Here is a 19,079-nt window from a genome sequence, read left to right as displayed (position 1 = left end):
GGCCCTTCACAAAGGATGACTGGCCACTTTTTTGTTGCTTGTTGCTATACCTGGGTGGTAAATATGACTACTGAGGTCCAACCTATGCCCAGATAGTAGTAACAAGTGTGGAAAAAACGACAAAGTAATAAAGTAATACTATCACAAAATGTGCCTTATTATGCTGCATTATTTGCCTTTCCTTGCTTCATGATTTTGTCGACCCTGTTGCATAATTTGGTCCTCCCCACCGCATAATTTCAGAGGTACTGTTTATAGTGATCTCCCTCTTCACATGTACTACCAATGGTACGGATCAAAATTCAGTACAATAAAGAGCTACAAAACATTATGCAATGTGGCATGAAATACAAGTGGCTAATTATCCAAACTCACATCAGAGCTAAATGATTCATTCCACAGGTATATTTTAAATTGATATCACTAAAGTTTTGCTACAAACAAAATATGATTTTCAGATAAATGGCTAGTCTCTGTTTACAACACAGCATATACTTTATACAGCTATTTTATAATCAATTATGTACAATTTTTAGGTAAAAAAGTAATCTATTCTATATGTTCACTTTTGCTAAATAGTGTTTGTTTACTTTTTACATTTCATTGTATGACACTAGGTTAGATAAGGTTTACTGTTACAGTGAGTACGCACAGCTGATGATTCATGCACCGGAGTTGCAGAGCGTATGGTCCTTCGAGCTTCAAGACCCAAAGCTGCATCACATACACATTTAGAAAATACAGTCTATCTATTTGCCTCAAGGAGCTACACTAATGCAGATGTTGCCACCATTTGTGAACTTGTGCATGATTATGCTGAAGCATTTCCAGTACTTCATGAAATGTATGTTTCCGAAGTTGTTATAGGGATTGTAATATCCGCCTGTGAGAACACCTTTTCAACATCATCTCCTGTCCTCTCACCTTCCTGTCGCACAATGAGTGGAAACAATATTTGACCATTTTAGTGCATGAGATGGAGCTCCCAGCAAACTCATAATGAATTTGTAAGAGTTTTCAAATAACAACAGGGCCCGTATCATAGAAAGGGATTACTGTCCCTATTTGCGTCACTGTGCATCTTTCAACAGGTGCAGTGGGTACAAACAGGGGCAGTGCCCTGATAGCAGCCCGCAAACCGCGCTTTCTCTGAGGGCAACATTTTCAATGAAATACAGAGCAGCTGTTTACAAATACAGCATTCATGCTTTTCACATTGCATGTGCACGCTGCCTGCAATTTAAAGAGGGAAGAGAGCCACTAACTGCACCTGCATGCACACCAATGTCTGGGGGGGGGGCTTGGAAGCCCATTGAAACACTCCAGGAGAATGACTTAAGGATTGACACAGACTGTGCACCACCTTTTTTTTCGTATATTGCCATTGCGTATCCTGGAAGTCTGTTTGCCCCTGCACCCGCATCCATGATATGGGTCAGGCGCAGAGGCAAAGTCATTCCCTCAAATGCATGGGGCCATACTCCCATGAAAATGAGAGAATGCGTTCTGAAGAAGCGCTGATGCTATATATGTGCCAGCGCTATCAGTATTACAGAAGGAGCTGCACACGTGCCGCAGTCTGTAATATGATAGTGCCCGGGCGCACAAAGTGGGCATTGGCGCACTCAGGGCTCTCTGTGCGATACCCCCAGGAAGGTTACCTCTCTGACTGCAATTACCAGTTTTACGATTAACAGGCATGAAAACTGCTCTTAGGTGTCAGGAGTACAGCTTTCTTTTGTTCCAAATGTGTTGCTGTTTTTTTAAACCTTATTATTGAAAGCAAAAGAATGCCATAAAAATAAACAGTTACAAGGATCAAAGTGTGCAAAGAAATGTGTTGGACAAATTGTAAAGAGTAAATAGCCAGCATTCCTAGTGCAATGAGCAAAGACTTGAGTGTGGTTACAGGAACCTTCTTAAAAGTGAACTACTGTTACAATCTGCTTGGTATACAGGGGCTTTTATTGAAGCTTGACCTGCTAGAAATCATGTGAGTTGGGCCTGATGAGTATAATCATCAGCTTTTACTTTCAAATAACTCTCCACATGCTCTGTATAACTGTTTGGAAGAAAATGTATTGTAAATTTAGCGCTTGTAGGTCGCCTCCAGAAATATCAAAATATGGGGACACATTGGTCCACCCAAACGCACCCTTGGCCCATCCAGATACAAATTCCTGGAACCGAGCCTAGTTAAAAAACATTGCCCTCAAAACTAGTTTCTATGTTTTAAAGCAGAAAACCTCAAACATATCATGTTTTAATTCTTATTATGTCCACTACAAAGAACATTTGTCTCTGACAATACACAGAAGTCACTTGAAGGAGGTCACAGCTAACTCTGAAGCGCTCTGAAATGGTTGCTCAGCAAGAGTGAAAACTCATTAAGTAAAGAGCACTAAAACAATCACAAGATAGTCCTTTCAATTCTGAAGCGTAACATGCTTCGTGCTACCCTGAAAAACAATGGGCACTTAAGTTGTGAGCTCTTGGAAGCAGTGGCAGCTGCTCCCAGGAAGCAGCAGTGGGGCGGGATAAATAAGAGTCATTTACCTGTCAGCCACCCGGACTCCCCATAGCCACAACGCTGCAGTATTGTGATTTGTCTGAGCGCCGTGGTTCGGTGCTCAGTCAGGGAATGGGAACCTGGGCATGTTCTCCACCCAGGCTGTAATGCAGCCTGGGTGGAGAACAAGCAAAGTGCTTACATAGTGCCCACCACTCCTCCCCCTGATCTGAGAGCAGAGCAGATCTGCCCGCCAAGATGCCACAGCAGGAACAGATAAAATGATAATAACATTGAGTTATCATTTTATTTTTCCTATTTTTTTCATTGAGAAAAAAGCAGTGGGGCGACGCTCTTCCGCCTTAGCAGAGGAGCCGCCACTGCTTGCAAGCCTTGCGATGACTCAAAGAATAGCATAAGGTGAAACACTGACGTATCAGAGAGAGCTAGGAAGGAACAGCCTTTGCCGGCCTGAAGTATGAATGATCCAATGCCTCCACTGAACCGCTCGTTGATGCTGTAATCCCTAACTCAGACAAGCAGGGCCTCCAACATTCCAGACAGCGAACTTCACTTTTTCTACAATTTATTGAAAAGAAAAGCTTACGAAATGCTTACATGATAAAGAGTCATTTTAGTTAAGAGGAATGAAAATGTTGAGCCCTACTCTGCATTTAAAAGAAACACTCTAAATGAACCTATACTGTGGAACAATGAGTGTGTGTGTGTGTGTATGGGTGTGGGTGTATGGGTGTGATCTAAAGAGGCAAAACCCAAACCTGCCTTAAATGGTCTGGTGCAAGCCGCAAAATGAAATGAAACCATCTGTCACTGACGAATGAAAACAAAAGAAATGAGAGTTACAAGAAGGCCAACCAATGTTAAATAATCGGTGGGCTCTATGCCCATTTTAGATTTTTTGTTTTAAAAGAATGTTAGACTCGCAAGCGACTGTGAATGTGCTGTCTCAGGCGAGACCTAAAAAGAAGTATTACACACAGTTAACCAGTGAAAAGTTATAAAAACTGAAACGTGGGTTTAGTTACGTTGTCAAGTGGAGTAGCATAATTTTGATCCCACACAAATATACTGTAGGAGTGCATTATAATCATGAGTAGTCAGCACTCAAATATATTCTGTGTGATTAATGCTTACTAAAAAAGATGAGGTATTGCATATTTGTGTGACAACTCTATTCAGCAGCTTGTCATTGGCTTCGTCAAAAATTCTGAAATCATGCATAGGAAGGCAGTCGGCAATGTTGTTCAGTTATAGTTGGTGATTTTAGGATTTGATTCATGTACAGAACTGTTTCAATCACCACACTCTTCTTTTCCATTTCCCAGGCTTTACAGCCTTAGACCAAGAAGACACTATGATATGGTTGTGTCTGGCAGGGCTTTTGGGCCTATATTTTCTCTTCCGCTGGTACCTGGAGAGGCAGACGGTCCCAAATCTCCCAGATAAGTATGTGCTGATCACGGGCTCTGACTCTGGATTTGGGAACCAAGTGGCACGGCAACTGGACCAGCGTGGGATGCGGGTTCTTGCGGCATGCCTGACACAGAAAGGGGCAGAGGAGCTGAAGGAGGCCACCTCCCAAAGGCTGCAGACCATCATCATGGACGTCACCAACAGAGACAGCGTGGCCGCCATGGCACAGTGGGTTAAGGAGCAAGTGGGAGACAAAGGTGAATATTGAACCAGTTTGTTTATCAATTTGTTTGTTATTCACAAATAAATTGTATTAAGTGTGGAACCATTTCAGCATGCAAAATAGCAAAAGTGATATCAGATACCCACATCTCCTGCTCACAGTGACATCACTTGACCTTTGACTTCGAAATTACAGTAGGTGAATTAAGATGACCGATAACCGAATTTCATTAATTTATTAATTTATAGGGTGCTCATATCTAAGCAATGCACATAGACCAGACAATACACCAAGATTACAAACAATCCAATACAGCTTGAAGGTAAACAGTGGGGAGACTAAGGATATGAGGATCGAACTCATACAGCGCTGGGATGCCTTAGGGTAGCCATGCGCTATAGAAGAGCGTATTCATTCATTCATTCATTCAACTGTAAAGTCGTTGGACAATGCTCCCTGCACGAAATGGGCCGATAGGAAGATCCAAAAGATGGGCAGCATTTGACAGGAGTGAAAAGGCGGCTGAGGATTGTACAGTCAGAGCCAACAAACACAAGCATTGACAAACCCAATAGGTTGCATCTTGGACTGACCCATTGCTTGAAATATTTGCTTTGGGAAGCATGACCCCCAGTAATGACATCAAGGTAACTGCATGGTCGGTATGCACAAGATAGTGAAGGTTTGGTACCAGAATATCATGACCTAAGTTAATTTTGTTAAAAGTTATATAGCATCAGTGGAGCTAACAAGCATTGGCAAGTTTTGACGTTGTCAATGCCTGCTCTGTTTTGTCATACTTTTAGTAAAAAAGCTTTTACTGGCAAAGCTTCCAGGCCCTCACCAATATATATAAAATAATTGGCTAAAAGAAAAAGTATTTTTTGGTCTTAAAAGGCACACATTATCTTAGTAGTTTAAGCAGTGAAGAGAACTGCTTTGTGCGCATTTGTACTTCTAATGAAAAGGCAGTAGGCCACCACTCACTGTTAAGACAGCCGATGCAGAGCTGGGTTGTCCACTTGGCCCATGCTACTTGCTGTAGTGGGCGGATGAAAAATGTGAATGACCAAGAAATGGGTAGAGAGAGCTAACTCCTGACCTAATAATAGAAATCTACATGCAATAGATCGTCATTTTGTAAAATATATTTAGATCACTATATTTATAACAGATGATATTTTTGATATGTATATTCTGAGATGTAACAGCAGTGAGATTTATCTTCTTACATTTTTTTAATACAATTCTGCATTATCATTAAGAGTTCCAATTAGTTAATACATTTTCCTTTATATTGTTAGATCATTGTATTATCTTTCTTCCACAAGAATTTTGAGTGAACTTTTTAACAAATGAATGTATCTGGTGATTTACCTCCAGTTCCTATTTGTGGAAGCCAGTGGCATAATTAACAAGCATTTGCAATGCAATAGGTCTCGCATGAACACCAGTTTGAGTTATTGGCATTTTAAATGACAATGCTTTTTTTCTTTTTGTTTTCTTTTTTAAAACATAAATAAAAGTTATTGTCATTTACAATGCCAATAGCTTAAACTCTCGTATTCTGAACGCATAGGTATTCTATATATCTGCAGTGATAGTGATCTCACACTTATTTCTTTAGTGATGGTGATCTCACACCTATATCTGCAGTGATAGTGATCTCACACCTATATCTGCAGTGATAGAGATCTCACACCTATATCTACAGAGATAGTAATCTCACACCAATATCTGTAGTGATAGTGATCTCACACCTATTTCCGCATTGATGGTAATCTCACAGCTATATCTGAAGTAATGGTGATGTCACACCTAATATATACAGTGATAGAGATCTCACACCTATATCTGCAGTGATAGTAATTTCACACCAATATCTGCAGTGATAGTGATCTCATACCTATATCTGCAGTGATAGTAATTTCACACCTATATCTGAAGTAATGGTGATCTCACACCTATATATCTGCATTGATAGTGATCTCACACCTATATCTGCAGTGATGGTGTCTCACACCAATATCTGCAGTGATAGTGATCTCACACCTATATTGAAAGTGATAGTGATCTGACACCAATGTCTACAGTGATAGAGATCTCATACTTATATCTGCAGTGATAGTGATATCACACCTATATGTAACGTGATAGTGATCTCACACCAATATCTACAGTGATAGAGATCTCACACCTCTATATTCAGTGATCTCACACCTATATCTACAGTGATAGTGATCTCACACCAATATCTACAGTGATAGTGAGCTCACACCTATATCTGCAGTGATGGTAATTTCATACCTATATCTGCAGTAATGGTGTTCTCACTCCTATATGTCTGCAATGATATTGATCTCACACCTATATCTGCAGAGATAGTAATCTCACACCAATATCTGAAGTAATGGTGATCTCACACCTATATATCTGCAGTGATAGCGATCTCACACCTATATCTGCAGTGATAGTGATCTCACACCAATATCTGCAGCGATGGTGATCTTACACCAATATCTACAGTGATAGAGATCTCACACCTATATCTGCAGTGATAGTGATCACACACCTATATCTGCAGTGAAGGTGATTTTACACCTATATGTTCAGTGACGTTGAACTCATACCTATATCTGCAGTAATAGTGTTTAAAGGTGCTTTTGATCAGTCAGTGCCCCTGCACCACTTTTGTTACAAATTAAGCCCTATAAAAGCAGCTGTAACAAAACCACCTGCTGCTTATAGAATGTGTGGAAGAGTGCAGCTACCTAAGCAAACGTGCATTGTATACAAAGTTTTCTTTAGAATAATTAGACCAGCGAGTGGTGATAGTTTATAGCTTTTGTGAAGGTAAACTTGAAAATATTTTTTCTATAATCAAAAGGTAACTTACAAACAAAAAACAGGAACTACATGGTGCCTAAAACACGAAAACAGACATTTAATATATGCCACCGACTATGCACAAGCAAATTATTACAATGCCATTTTCAAAGCACTGCAAAAGTCAGGAAAAGTAAACAGTATTCCCACTAGGTCTTGCATTTAATGATGACCAATACACATTTTCATAGCACTCGTGAGCTTATTCCTTACCCTGATGCAGGTTCATGCGAGGCTCAAAGCTCTTCTTTGCATTAGGAGAATGTTCTGCAATCTCCTCAACTGTCTTTTAATATATTGATGAAGACCCCTTTCCATTCTATATTAGCATGCCTGGCTTTAAGGCCTCACAGCATTTTGTGGAATAAAAGGAGTGCATTTTTTATTTGTCTCCTGACGTTTGATTGACTCTGCCCCAGCCAAATGGCCTTTGAAAGCCACCAGCCTGTTTAATGATGGGCCAGTCCACTTATGCTTGTGTGTTTCATACATTATACTAACACACATATTTTGAAAGGTGATAGGGACACAAAGAGACAGTGTGCGTGCAAGAGCACAAGCAGGGTACACGTGCACCACATGCCCTGTCCAATGTACATAAAGTGGCTCAGTTGCTTGTAGCACCCCTGCTCTGCGTACAGGTCCCTTTGCTCGCTCGGTCGGCTCACTACTCCATTTAGAGGAAGCACCGAGAAACTACATTTTACACAGCGCTTGCAAATAGCCAAAGAGAGGAATAGCTCAGTGGTTTGGCTAAATGCAGCGGAGATTCAAAATAGTGCAGGGACAATTCAGTTCATAATCCTCCTGTGACGAAAAAGAAATAGTGGTTTGTCAGCCGCATACTAAATATAACGCGCCAAAATACAATTATATTTGTGGCGTGGTCTGTACAGCTCTTTAGGTCTTTGTAAGGGAGCTTAGAAAGGTAATACCACAACTGAACCAAATGTAATAACATTGTTAAAAGGTGTTTTCGCAAATTGTGGCTTTGGGGGAGGTAGCTTTGCAAATGCCTCCCTTTATCAAATATACACAACAGCCCAACTGTGGAATAAGGTCATGGCTAAGTGTTAGAAAGACGCTGAGAGAGGAACTACAGGAAAATAGAGTTAGAAGTTAATATGTCACAGGACTGAGAACAAAAGCACGTACTTACAGCAGGTGGACGTGCAATTGTGAAGCTTAAAAAAAACAGCACAGGTGATGTAAGGCAAGAGCGCACTCAATGTGTATCTTGTTTTTGTGCCGAGGAATGAGCCCAAAAGTGTAAACAGAAGATGAGAGGCGCCATGATAGTGCATCTTGGCCACTTGTGCGTAAAGCTGCATATACTGCGTAAAGTTGCTAAATGATGAAAACACAGGCACTTGTTACAAATTTACCACTAAAAAGGGAACTGCAGCTACGCACCTAAAGCTACACACAAATAAAAGTAGCACAATTTAAAATGAAACCAATGATTTTGTTCGCAATACGCTTTGCACTTTTAAAAAATATATGTTTACTTACACGTTGGTTTTGTAACTGTACTCATATATTGTAATGTATTGGCATTTGTGTAGAATAAAAAGGGAGACAGAAAGTCTGTTATATTGTGAAACATTAGCAAGTTTTCACCACTTGTGAAAAGAAACCAGGACAAGCTAATTAAGTGCGAATAAGCCTTGTAGTAAAGTTTGTGATCTTTTGGGCTGCAGCATCTGAGATGCAAATCAGTAAACAGCAGGATGCTAAGCTTGTAAAACAAACTTTAGGTCACTTCTGAAGTAAGGGCTAAAAAGGAAAATAAATAAATATTTAGGGAAAACGAAATAAAAACTGTTTGCTGAAAATTAAAGTTACACAAGCAATGGTCAAAGCGGGAATGATAAACAGGAGTAGAGTGAGAGGTAAAGAAGAATTAGGAAATTAATCATGTATCCTTTCATATTGTTTTGAAGTGACTAATATTGGGTTGTTGAAAGAGGATTAAAAAAAAGCCCAATTGAAGCCAAATTTGCGTGATGACCACTGACTAGATTAATGTATTTGTGTTATGTAATAGTATCTCGAATTGATAGCCTGAAATATGTCCAAACAGCATTCATGGAACAATCTGTGGGGAATTCCCTGCGAGAGCTGTTGTTGCAACGTGTGTTTTTTATGTCAATTAATGTTTTGCTAGTTAAGAGATGGAGAAGCTCACATATCCACACGCTTCAGTCTATATATCTTGTTATCAAAGTTGGATCATTGTCAACAAAAATATATTTACGTGAATCAATTTATTTCCATTAAATAACGCAAAGATATCATTTTGTGTTTAATGATGACGCAAAAACATTCGCATAGCTCTCGTGAGCTTATTCCTCACCCTGATGCAGGTTTGCGCCAGGCACAAAGCTCTACTTTGCATTAGGAGAATGTTCTGCAATCTCCTCGACTGTCTTTTAATATACAGTTGAAGACCCTTTCCATTCTATATAGCATGCCTGGCTTGAAGGCCTTACGGCGTTTTGTGGAATAAAAGGAGTGCATCTTTTATTTGTCTCCTGACTTTTGACTGACTGCCCCAGCAGATCGGCCTTTGAAAACCCCCATCCTGTTTATTTTTGGGCCAGTCCAATTCTGCTTGTGTGTTTCATACATTATACTAAAACACATATTTTGAAAGGTGACAGAGAGACAGAGAGACAGTGTGTGTGCAAGAGCACAAGCAGGGTACACGTGCACCACTTGCCCTCTCCAATGTGTACTGTTACCATGAGCACTTCATTTACAATCCTATTAACATTTATACAGCTGGCTTTCATAATGACAAATTATTTGGTGCCTCACTGCCGTCAAAACTGATGGTAATATTTTGGAGCGGATTGGTGCGCTATTATTCAGCACTTTCTAATCAGGTGATGAGAAATAAATGCTAAACAGCATTAAAATTTAAATAAAATACCAAAACTTTAAAAGTTCCCGTTTAAAGGAACCACAGAGAAACCACATTTTACACAACGTTTGCAAATAGCCACAAAAAACATAGGTCGGTGGGTTGCTTAAACGCAGCAGAGATGCGAAATACTGTAGGGACAACTCAGTTCTCATCCTCCCGAGACGAGAAAGAAATAGTGGTTTGTCGGCCGCATACTAAATATAACATGTGCCAAAATGCAATTCTATTTGTGGCGTGGCCTGTACAGCTATAAAAGCGTCAGTAACCAAACATCAATCTGCTCATAGAATGTGCGGAATAGCAGTAATGGATATTGCTATACTGTTATTATGAGTACTTGATTTACAATCTTATTAACATTTATACAGCTGATATTCATAATAACAATTTATATAGAGCCTCACTGCCGTCAAAACGGATGGTATTATTTTAGAGCGGATCGGTGCGCAATTATTCAGCACTTTCTAAGCAGGTGATAAGAAAGTACAAATGCTAAACAGTATTAACGTTTAAATAAAACACCAAAACTTTAAACGTTCCAATTTAAAGGAAGCACAGAGAAAACCAGTTTTTACGCAGCGCTTGCAAATAGCCACAGAGAGAGATAGCTCGGTGGGTTGGCTAAACGCAGCAGAGATACGAAATACTGCAATAACAACTCAGTTCCTCATCCTCCCGACACGAAAAAGGAATAATGGTTTATCAGCCACATACTAAATATAACATGTGCCAAAATAAAATTCTATTTGTGGCGTGGCCTGTATAGCTCCTCTGGACTTTGTAATAAAGCTAAAAAAGGTAACTACAAGCACCACTTTTTGGAATAAATCATTCCCATTTAGAGGAAGCACACAGCACAGGCAAATAGCCACAGAGAGAGATAGCTCGCTGGGTTGGCAAAACACAGCAAGAAAGCGAAATACTGCAGGGACAACTCAGTTCCTCATCCTCCAGAGACCAGAAAGAAATAGTGGTTTGTCAGCCACATACTGAATATATAACATGTGCCAAAACACAATTGCATTTGTGGCGTGGCCTGTACAGCTCCTCCAGGCTTTGTAATGGAGCTAAGAAAGGTAACCCTCTGCACCGCTTTTGGTACAAAGCGTACCCGTTTAGAGGAAGCACAGAGAAACCAAATTTTACACAGCATTTGCAAATAGCCAGAGAGAGAGACAGCTCCGTGGGTTGGCTAAATGCAGCAGAGTGCGAAATAGTGATGGGACAACTCAGTTACTCAACCTCCCGAGAACAGAAAGAAATAGTGGTTTGGTAGCCGCATGCTAAAAATCACATGTGCCAAAATACAATTCTATTTGTGGCGTGGCCTGTACAGCTCCTCCGGACTTATTATGATGCATGCATAAGAAAAAAAGTACATACTTACAGCATGCAACACCTCCTTACCCTTGCCATCGACAGCAGCGTCCCTTCCCTGCCAGACCTTACATAAAAAGCTCCCAGTGACTCTTTCTACAGCTGCTGCGCATTTGGTAGGGGGCTGCAGATCACACCCCGTGAAGCTCTCAAAGGCACCCTCTGCTTTACAGCCCAACTGAAACCGAGCTAAGGCGGGAGAAAATACCAAAGAAACACTCAACACCATGCGCATCTCATAAATGCTCTCCAGTGTGTTATGAAACACACAACACCATGTGCATCGCAAAAATGCTCTCCAGTGTGATATTAAATTACAAAGAATAACGTTAACACGGCACTGGCAACACTCAAATGGTTAATAAATCAATGATCAAGGCAGGAAGCATCAATTAACAAGGAGAAGAGGCGGGTAGCTCTGGGGGACAACGAAAGTGGGTAACAGTAGGATATACTATGATGTAAGAGATGAAGCATGCAACTCATATTGAATGTATCCGTCTGGCTATTTGTCATTGTAAACTATAAATGCCAATAAAAATATGTTTAAAAAAACAATAGGGGTAATGACGGTGGGGGCACAACAGGCGTGCATGAAACACTGCAATACAGAAGAAAAAGCAAGCCACGAAAAAAGAGTTCCACGACAAACACTTCATTCCACTAGCAGCATGTATACTGTAGTTAGGCGGTGCTGCATAGGCGCTCCCAAAAAAATAGAGGGAAAACTACAAAGCGCTTTGGCCTGTGAAAAAAAAGAAATTAAAGCAGACAAGCAAAGAAACCAATTAAAAGCAAAGAGGGTGGAGTAGGTGGAGTTTCAAAACATATACAGATTACTTGATGTCTCAGGGAGACAGCGTATGCGCTGCCTAGGCGAGACCTAAAAACTGAGCAGGATTGATAAAATCTTTGATAAGATTCGGGGTTCTCCTGAAAAGCACTGGGTGTCAACATTAATTCTGTAGAAAGCCTAATATACATAATATGTCTAAATGGTACACATCAGCAAAAGTTTCCTGCTGAGTCCACCATTTTTTAATAGCCAATTTTATGACAAGGCAAAGATACTTATTGGTACATACAGAAAAGACCGTGCATAATGTGACATCTCAAGACATGGCAACATTTTGGCATATGAGAACAGATACATTACATCAATAGCCCATGAATTGAACACCATTTACCCTACACTCATTCTTGTTTGTGAGGACATGCACACGCAACATAAATAGGTTTTTCCTGCTGGGCACACCAATCTACCACCCGACGCCAGCACAAGGTGAAGTGGAGCATCTGTTGATTCTATGCATGGGCCACACCTCTCCTGGCCACCAAGCAGGCCACACCCCAAAAAAATATTATTCTCAGAAGGATGCATGGCTGAGTTTATGCTGTGAGGGATTCAAGAGAGAAGAAAGTTCAGTCATGAGACTGGATGTATTAACTGGTGGTCAGCAGAAATATAGCAAAAATGATTCAAATGTCCTGATATAGAGTGTCCCCCAATATTTAGGTTTTTAGAGATGACTTTAAACTTTTGCACCACTACATTGCACCCACCCCACCAAATGCTGAAGCGAGATTAGTGTGTAGAAAATGAATTCCCTGGTTGTATGACAGAACAACACAGAGACATACTCTACATGCCTTTACGATGCATTTTTAACCCCACATTTTTTTAGATTGCATATGCTTTTACAATGTATGCCTTTACCACTCATTGTATATTTATAAAAAAAATTATTTGAACTTACCCTAAATGCGTGGTAAAGGCATACGTTGTAAAAGCATTTGCATTTTAAAAACATGTGTGGTAAAGGTACAACGTGGTAAAAACCTCATTAATAAAGGCTGTATCCTGAATTCCCTCATTGTTGAATACTGCGAGTCATGGCACCCATTCATTTTCAATCCAACTTCAGCACGACACTCTTACATCACCTCTCAAGTGACTGACACTCTCTATCCATAGCTCACAGTTTACAAGACAAGTAATGGTTAAGGCAACAAGGTCATACAGATCATCCTCCTCTTAAAGCTTTGCCATGATAACACCTTTGATGCTCATGACGAGCTCAGCTCGTCATGAGGTACACCTCTCGTACTCTCATGACGAGCTGAGCTCGTCATGAACAATGGGAATAAATAAGGGCCAGCACAGGAGGGGAATACCATCAGCATTGATGGTGTTTAAATAGACAGGCGTGAAATCAGACCATGACAAAACACATAGTAACAGATCATAAACAGGACAAACACATACAGAAAGACGTATTAATCAATTAAGGAAATCCTACTAGGTTTTATTAAACTCAGTATACCAGCCCCACTGATGCACCTATCTGCAACACACATGCTTATGCGCAGTGACACTTAGTGCACTAGGCACTCACCATGTCATCAAACTTCACCTACCTCATCAGCATGAGAGGTCTGTGTATGAGGGGTGTTTGAGGAGTGACAACCCCCCAAAAAATGCATTCTTTGCTTAGTGGTTGAGTCTGGGGGCCTTGAGTCTCGTCTGCTACCTGTGAGTTGGTTATTCTCGTCTTGAGCTAAGAATAAAAGATGAAACAGTGACCTTAGAGAGAGAGAGAGAGAGAGAGAGAGAGAGAGAGAGAGAGAGAGAGAGAGAGAGAGGGAGAGAGAGAGACCCACCCACCCACTGGCTGAATTTCAAAATGTGAAACCAGATAACCTAGAATCAATACCGGCTTCTCTGGTTGGCCATATTGTTAGGTCCTAGGCAAATATTTCATTTCACAGAGGCTCCTTTTTCTTTACTCTAGGGTATGCAGCTTCCAAGCACCTCTTGTATTTGATTTATTAGATTGTAATGTTTCTCGATCTATAATAAGAATCTAGGCCAGGTTTAGGGTTTACATGACTACTCACCTCCCTCTTAGTTCACTAATGGCGTTGTTGTTGGTGGGCGAGCAATGATTTTTTTCTAAAAACTATCACTTTTAAAAAAGTCTGTCTATGCGGTGATATAATCTGATGTACGAAGGTGAAATGCTTTCACATGTTGAAGAAATAAACTATTCAAATTAATTTTGAAGCAATTGTATGATATTTTACATTATGTTTGTTGCACGATATACAAACCAAATATTTTCTTGGCTCAGCTCGTGCGTAGACTCTTAGAGAGGAGCCAGACCAATGGCTCAGCTCTGCCTGGGCTCAGCTGCTTGATCATCCTCCTCAAATGTGCGACTCAGACTTAGTATACTGGACTGTAAGTCACTTGATAACATTATTTCTAAAAGAGGAGGGGTAGAAACATGAAGCTGTGTCCACATGCACTTATTTGACAACTCTACAGTGTAGGCTTCTTGTAACATAGAGGAAGAACAGCGCATGTAGTAAAAATACATTTAAAATAAGTGCTTCCAGGGCAGGCACTTCAAGCGATTGTGTTGTAAGAGACCGAAGTCATGAGTTTCCTGGGAGAACTACCAGGTCTAGGTGGGACTGGCAGGGCATAGTTTGAGAGAGTGTGTTTGGGATGTTGTATCCATCAAATGCATTATTTGGTAGTTTGGTATGGGGCCCTGAGTAAGGTCTGCTATGTGTGCGTTGATATTTATTATTGTTCTAATTTCACTAAGAGGTTTTAACTTGTTCATTTTTACCAAAAATGTAGTAAATCTGCACCCAAAGAATTACTCTTTGAATGGGTGCAAATATACTACTTTTTTAAATTCCCATTGGCAGCATTAGGCTTGGAAAGCTGTGTCAATCTCTGGTGTCCAGCCATACTACTGGCAATCAAACACCCAAAAGGAGATGGTATGAATGCTTGCAAGTGGTCTAACAATGGCCATCGCCCAGAGTAGCATTCAAATCTTTGGTTTTTCGCCCACTGTGCCACTCTAGATGGAGGTCCACCTAATGAAACTCAGTACTGACCCTGTTCCTCATGGAAACAGTCCATTCTGAACCTTAGTAATGTCCCACCTCTCCACCCAGCACCTGACTGTTTTTTATTTGGAAAATGTGAGCTTTTTACACCCCCCGAATCTCACTGAGTGTATTTTCTTTCTTGCTTGCTCGAGTCCACATCTTTTGCTAAATGAAATTTGAATCTGGGCTCTGGTCTGCAATTTCCCTGCACTATAGTCTACCATTTCCTTGTAATTTAGAACTGGATTTTACTTTTAATCTGGTTGAATTCCAGTTCATGTTTTTGTTGAAGATACATTAGGCAAACTAAGATGATACTTATGCTCCGGTAAGAAATGATTACGTGCGTACAACATACATATATTCTACATTCCACAGCATCATCCACACCACACCAGGGTGCCACACGCGTCCCTCCTTGCATACTAACCAGAATAGTAATACAAAGTCCAGAGCAGGAAGACTTTCAACCTATGACAAAAGAGTTGTCTTTGAAACAAGGCACTGCTGAAAGTCCTTCGAGATGTCAGAGGGTAGCTCCAAGGTCAAGGAATTAGAATCGGCCTTCACAGTATGTACAGTGCTGATAAGCGTGGCTCAAATCCACCCGAGTGACTTACCACACTCACCTATAGTTACTCAGTAAGAAGTCAGCCGGACAGTGGAGAAGGATAAACAAGGTAATTTTATTAGGCCACAAACTCCCATATGAGAGGGCCCTGTCCGACCTCACCCCTAAGAGTGCGCCGAGAGGACTAACTCATATCATGACAGCAATACATTATAACATGGTACAGTGAAGTAAAACACTCCCCTTCTGGAAAAATACTGAACCCCAGAGAGAGGAACAATGGCATCATACAAGAGGCATCTGCACCTGCAAAGGCAACATTTGACAATCTCTGCCCAAGGCCGTGGAGCCGGGCCTCAGCGTCTCTGGTGCATGAGAACACTACTGATAAGGAACTTGTTAGTTTCGGGCGCAACTAGCTGAGAAACGAAAACTGCTGCATTAGGGATTTTCTTATTCCTACGGGAGGGGTGGATGAGCGAGTGCGACTCGCAGACACAGAGGAATACTCAAAATGGAGGCACACAAGCTAAGCTAAGGAAACTAAATATCACCACACGTATAAATGAATAATCACATGATCAATAAAAAATAACGTAAGAGCATAAGTATATACTTCATTAGTTAGACACATGATGCTAACTTGCATATGTAAATGTCAGTGGGCGGGGCATCGAAAATGAAACCTATCAGACCCTCCTTTTAGCATCATTTGGCTAACTGGAGCGTAGCCTTTATTAGCTAAAAAGGTAGCGCCTTTACATTCCATGCTAGGGGCTGGGCACACTTCAATCAAAAATATCCTTGTCAATAAGCATCAACCAACGAATATCAGGAAGTTCAATAGCAGTAGAGGCAGGATATTGACCAGTCACTTTTCTTGAGGGCCGCAAATTACTGGCACACATTGAGCAACATGGGGGGAGGCAGTAAACACAAAGGCAGCATGTCAGGAGTACACCCACTACTCCAAGTATCCCCATCAGTATTTTCCAGCCCCACGAGGAGAAAATACCCCAGAGCCACCCTTGTAATGACCATGTCCCATTATCCTGATGAAGTTCAGTCGCTAATCTATGGAGTTTCTGTACTGCTAAGTTAACTGTCGGAGCTGAATCAGGAATATACACACAGCAGGACGTCCCGATGACGCGGCAGGCTCCGCCCCTATCAGCAAGGATGACGTCTAACACCATCCTGTTTTGGATTGTGAATAATCTCATAGCCTGCATCTCAACAGACATATTAGCAGCAATGTCTGCTTCAGTATTGACCACTTTTCACCCTCGACAACCTACGGATGGCCCTACTGTTAAATATCGGACCCTAAAATGGCAAGAGGCCCTTAGAGAAATCTGTCCATTGTTGTAAAGAGGTGTCAGTCTGATCTACGTCGTCAACCTGAAGTGCCCTCCTTATGCGCTGCTCTGGCGGGCTGGTAAACCTACGGTGAGTCTTATGATAGTCAGAAGGTGCCACATACACAGGTGGAAGCATATAGGCTAGATAACAGACTCCACCCCAACCCTCAGGCAACCATAGATACCCATTGTCCCCGCACACGAAATAAATATTGGGAGGCGTAACTAGAGAAGAACTAAGGGGCAGGCGTATTGATGCTGTCACGTTACAGGAACTGTTCCCAACCTTTATAGGACCCCATCCTGCAATACAAAAGAATGGTGGTGGTCCTACAACTGCTAAGGGCATCAAAAACTTATTGCTACCGTTCCCTTTTGGGGGGTGTCTATAGGACAGAGAGGAATTTAACTGTAGGAAACTCTCCCTAACTCTGTCAGTGTCATTGGGAGTCAAAAATCGTCCTACTTTCTTTTCACATGTCTCCAAAAATGTTTGGTCAAAACGTCCATCAGTAAACAACTGTCCAAGGGAAGAAGCGGGCATAGGGCGTACCCGCATTGTCATAGTAGATCCTCTGTCTGATAGTTGAGGAGATAGGAAATCCGGCTGTTGGAAATATTTGACCATACCAATCAAAGTGTACCACCCCACACAACTATTCACTGGTGTCAAGGGAAGTGCTAAAAATCTATCCTTTTTGTAAGCAGCAGAGGGTAACAATCCACAAACCCAGCAATCTGTCACATTATAGACTGCATGAGCATGATGTGGAGTCTTAATAAAAACATTATCTTTGTAACCTTTACGCAAACTTTGTTCACCATAATCAACAGTAATCATGTTATGTTCGGGAATAGCAGAAGGTGTGGGGGCAAACACATGTACAGGGTAAGCTTTGTCCAGAAAAACAATATTCCAAGAATCACAAGGAAAGCAATTAGCAGTATTACAATGACCACTATTTTCCCTTTGCGTGATAAGGCCAACCATGGGGAATCAGGCTCGAGTCTACGAGGAGCCGCAAAAGGCTGCTCCTCGTCGGGGACGGGACGACCAAAGGGGTACATTTCTTTCACCAAAAATCAAAACCAAAAATAAGGAAAAAAACTAAACTAGGAAAAATAGTCCCAGGCACTCTAAAACCGGCCAGAGGGGTTCTTCAACCCTTAAAAGGGATCTTGTCCCTGTGTCTGTTAAAGCCTCACAGGTAGGCTTCTATTGTTCGTTCCCTAATCCCTCATTGGAGTTGCATAGCTGCCGCAACTCAGGAGCACTAATCTGGGCCCAGACACCGCTCTAATGTCTCGTAAAACAGAATCTTCGGCCAAACACCAGGGCTCTTACTAGTCCATCCCTGTCACTAATCTTCTTCTGTGAGATATTGTCTACACCTCTACCTGTTCCAGTACCCTATCTAAGCCATTCTTCCGGTGTTTAGTCCCTTATGCCTTTCTCCTTTCTGGGCGGCAGATTATAGCGAGTGCTCACTTGCACTTCAGGATCTGTGAACAAAATGGGGATATCTTTGGCAAATGTTGCGTCCGTCGATGCCTGATCACCATTCTCAATGGGAGCCTTGGAGCTTGCAACAATTTCTTTCTTTCTCTTTACTGCACTCGGCTCCTCTCCCCTCAGTGAGGCATCAGAGAAAAGAGTGTATCTTGGTATCACTTCACACTCCTGGTCAGCAACACCATCTCTCACCCATTTGTCGTACGGCAATGGCAGCGGGACCTTCTTTACATGTGACGCGTGGGTCCATGCCTTCCGACCCTCAACTCGAAGTGCGGTACGCGTCGTCAGGAGCACTTGCCTCGGCTCCGACCATCTCGGCTCCAGACAGGATTTCCGCTGATATCTCTTCACCACCACCCAATCT

The 19,079-nt window shown here is 41.4% G+C and overlaps 1 protein-coding gene across 5 annotated transcripts in view; it reads left to right on the top strand.

Moving 5' to 3' along the window:
- Positions 1 to 19,079, top strand: part of LOC147749096 (retinol dehydrogenase 7-like) — a 605,822-nt gene that overhangs the window by 545,398 nt on the left and 41,345 nt on the right. For all 5 annotated transcript variants that reach the window (XM_086966140.1, XM_086966108.1, XM_086966131.1 and 2 more), the window contains one exon: positions 3,856 to 4,200. In XM_086966140.1, the coding sequence (XP_086822266.1) occupies positions 3,885 to 4,200 (316 nt within the window). In that variant the 5' untranslated portion in view covers positions 3,856 to 3,884. The remainder of the gene's footprint in view (positions 1 to 3,855; positions 4,201 to 19,079) is intronic.

This window comes from Lissotriton vulgaris, chromosome 1_1 (genome assembly GCF_964263255.1).
Source record: "Lissotriton vulgaris chromosome 1_1, aLisVul1.2, whole genome shotgun sequence".
In the NCBI taxonomy this organism is placed as follows: domain Eukaryota; kingdom Metazoa; phylum Chordata; class Amphibia; order Caudata; family Salamandridae; genus Lissotriton; species Lissotriton vulgaris.
Note: the sequence above shows the minus strand (reverse complement) of the source record. Positions and strands in the feature narration are given on the sequence as shown.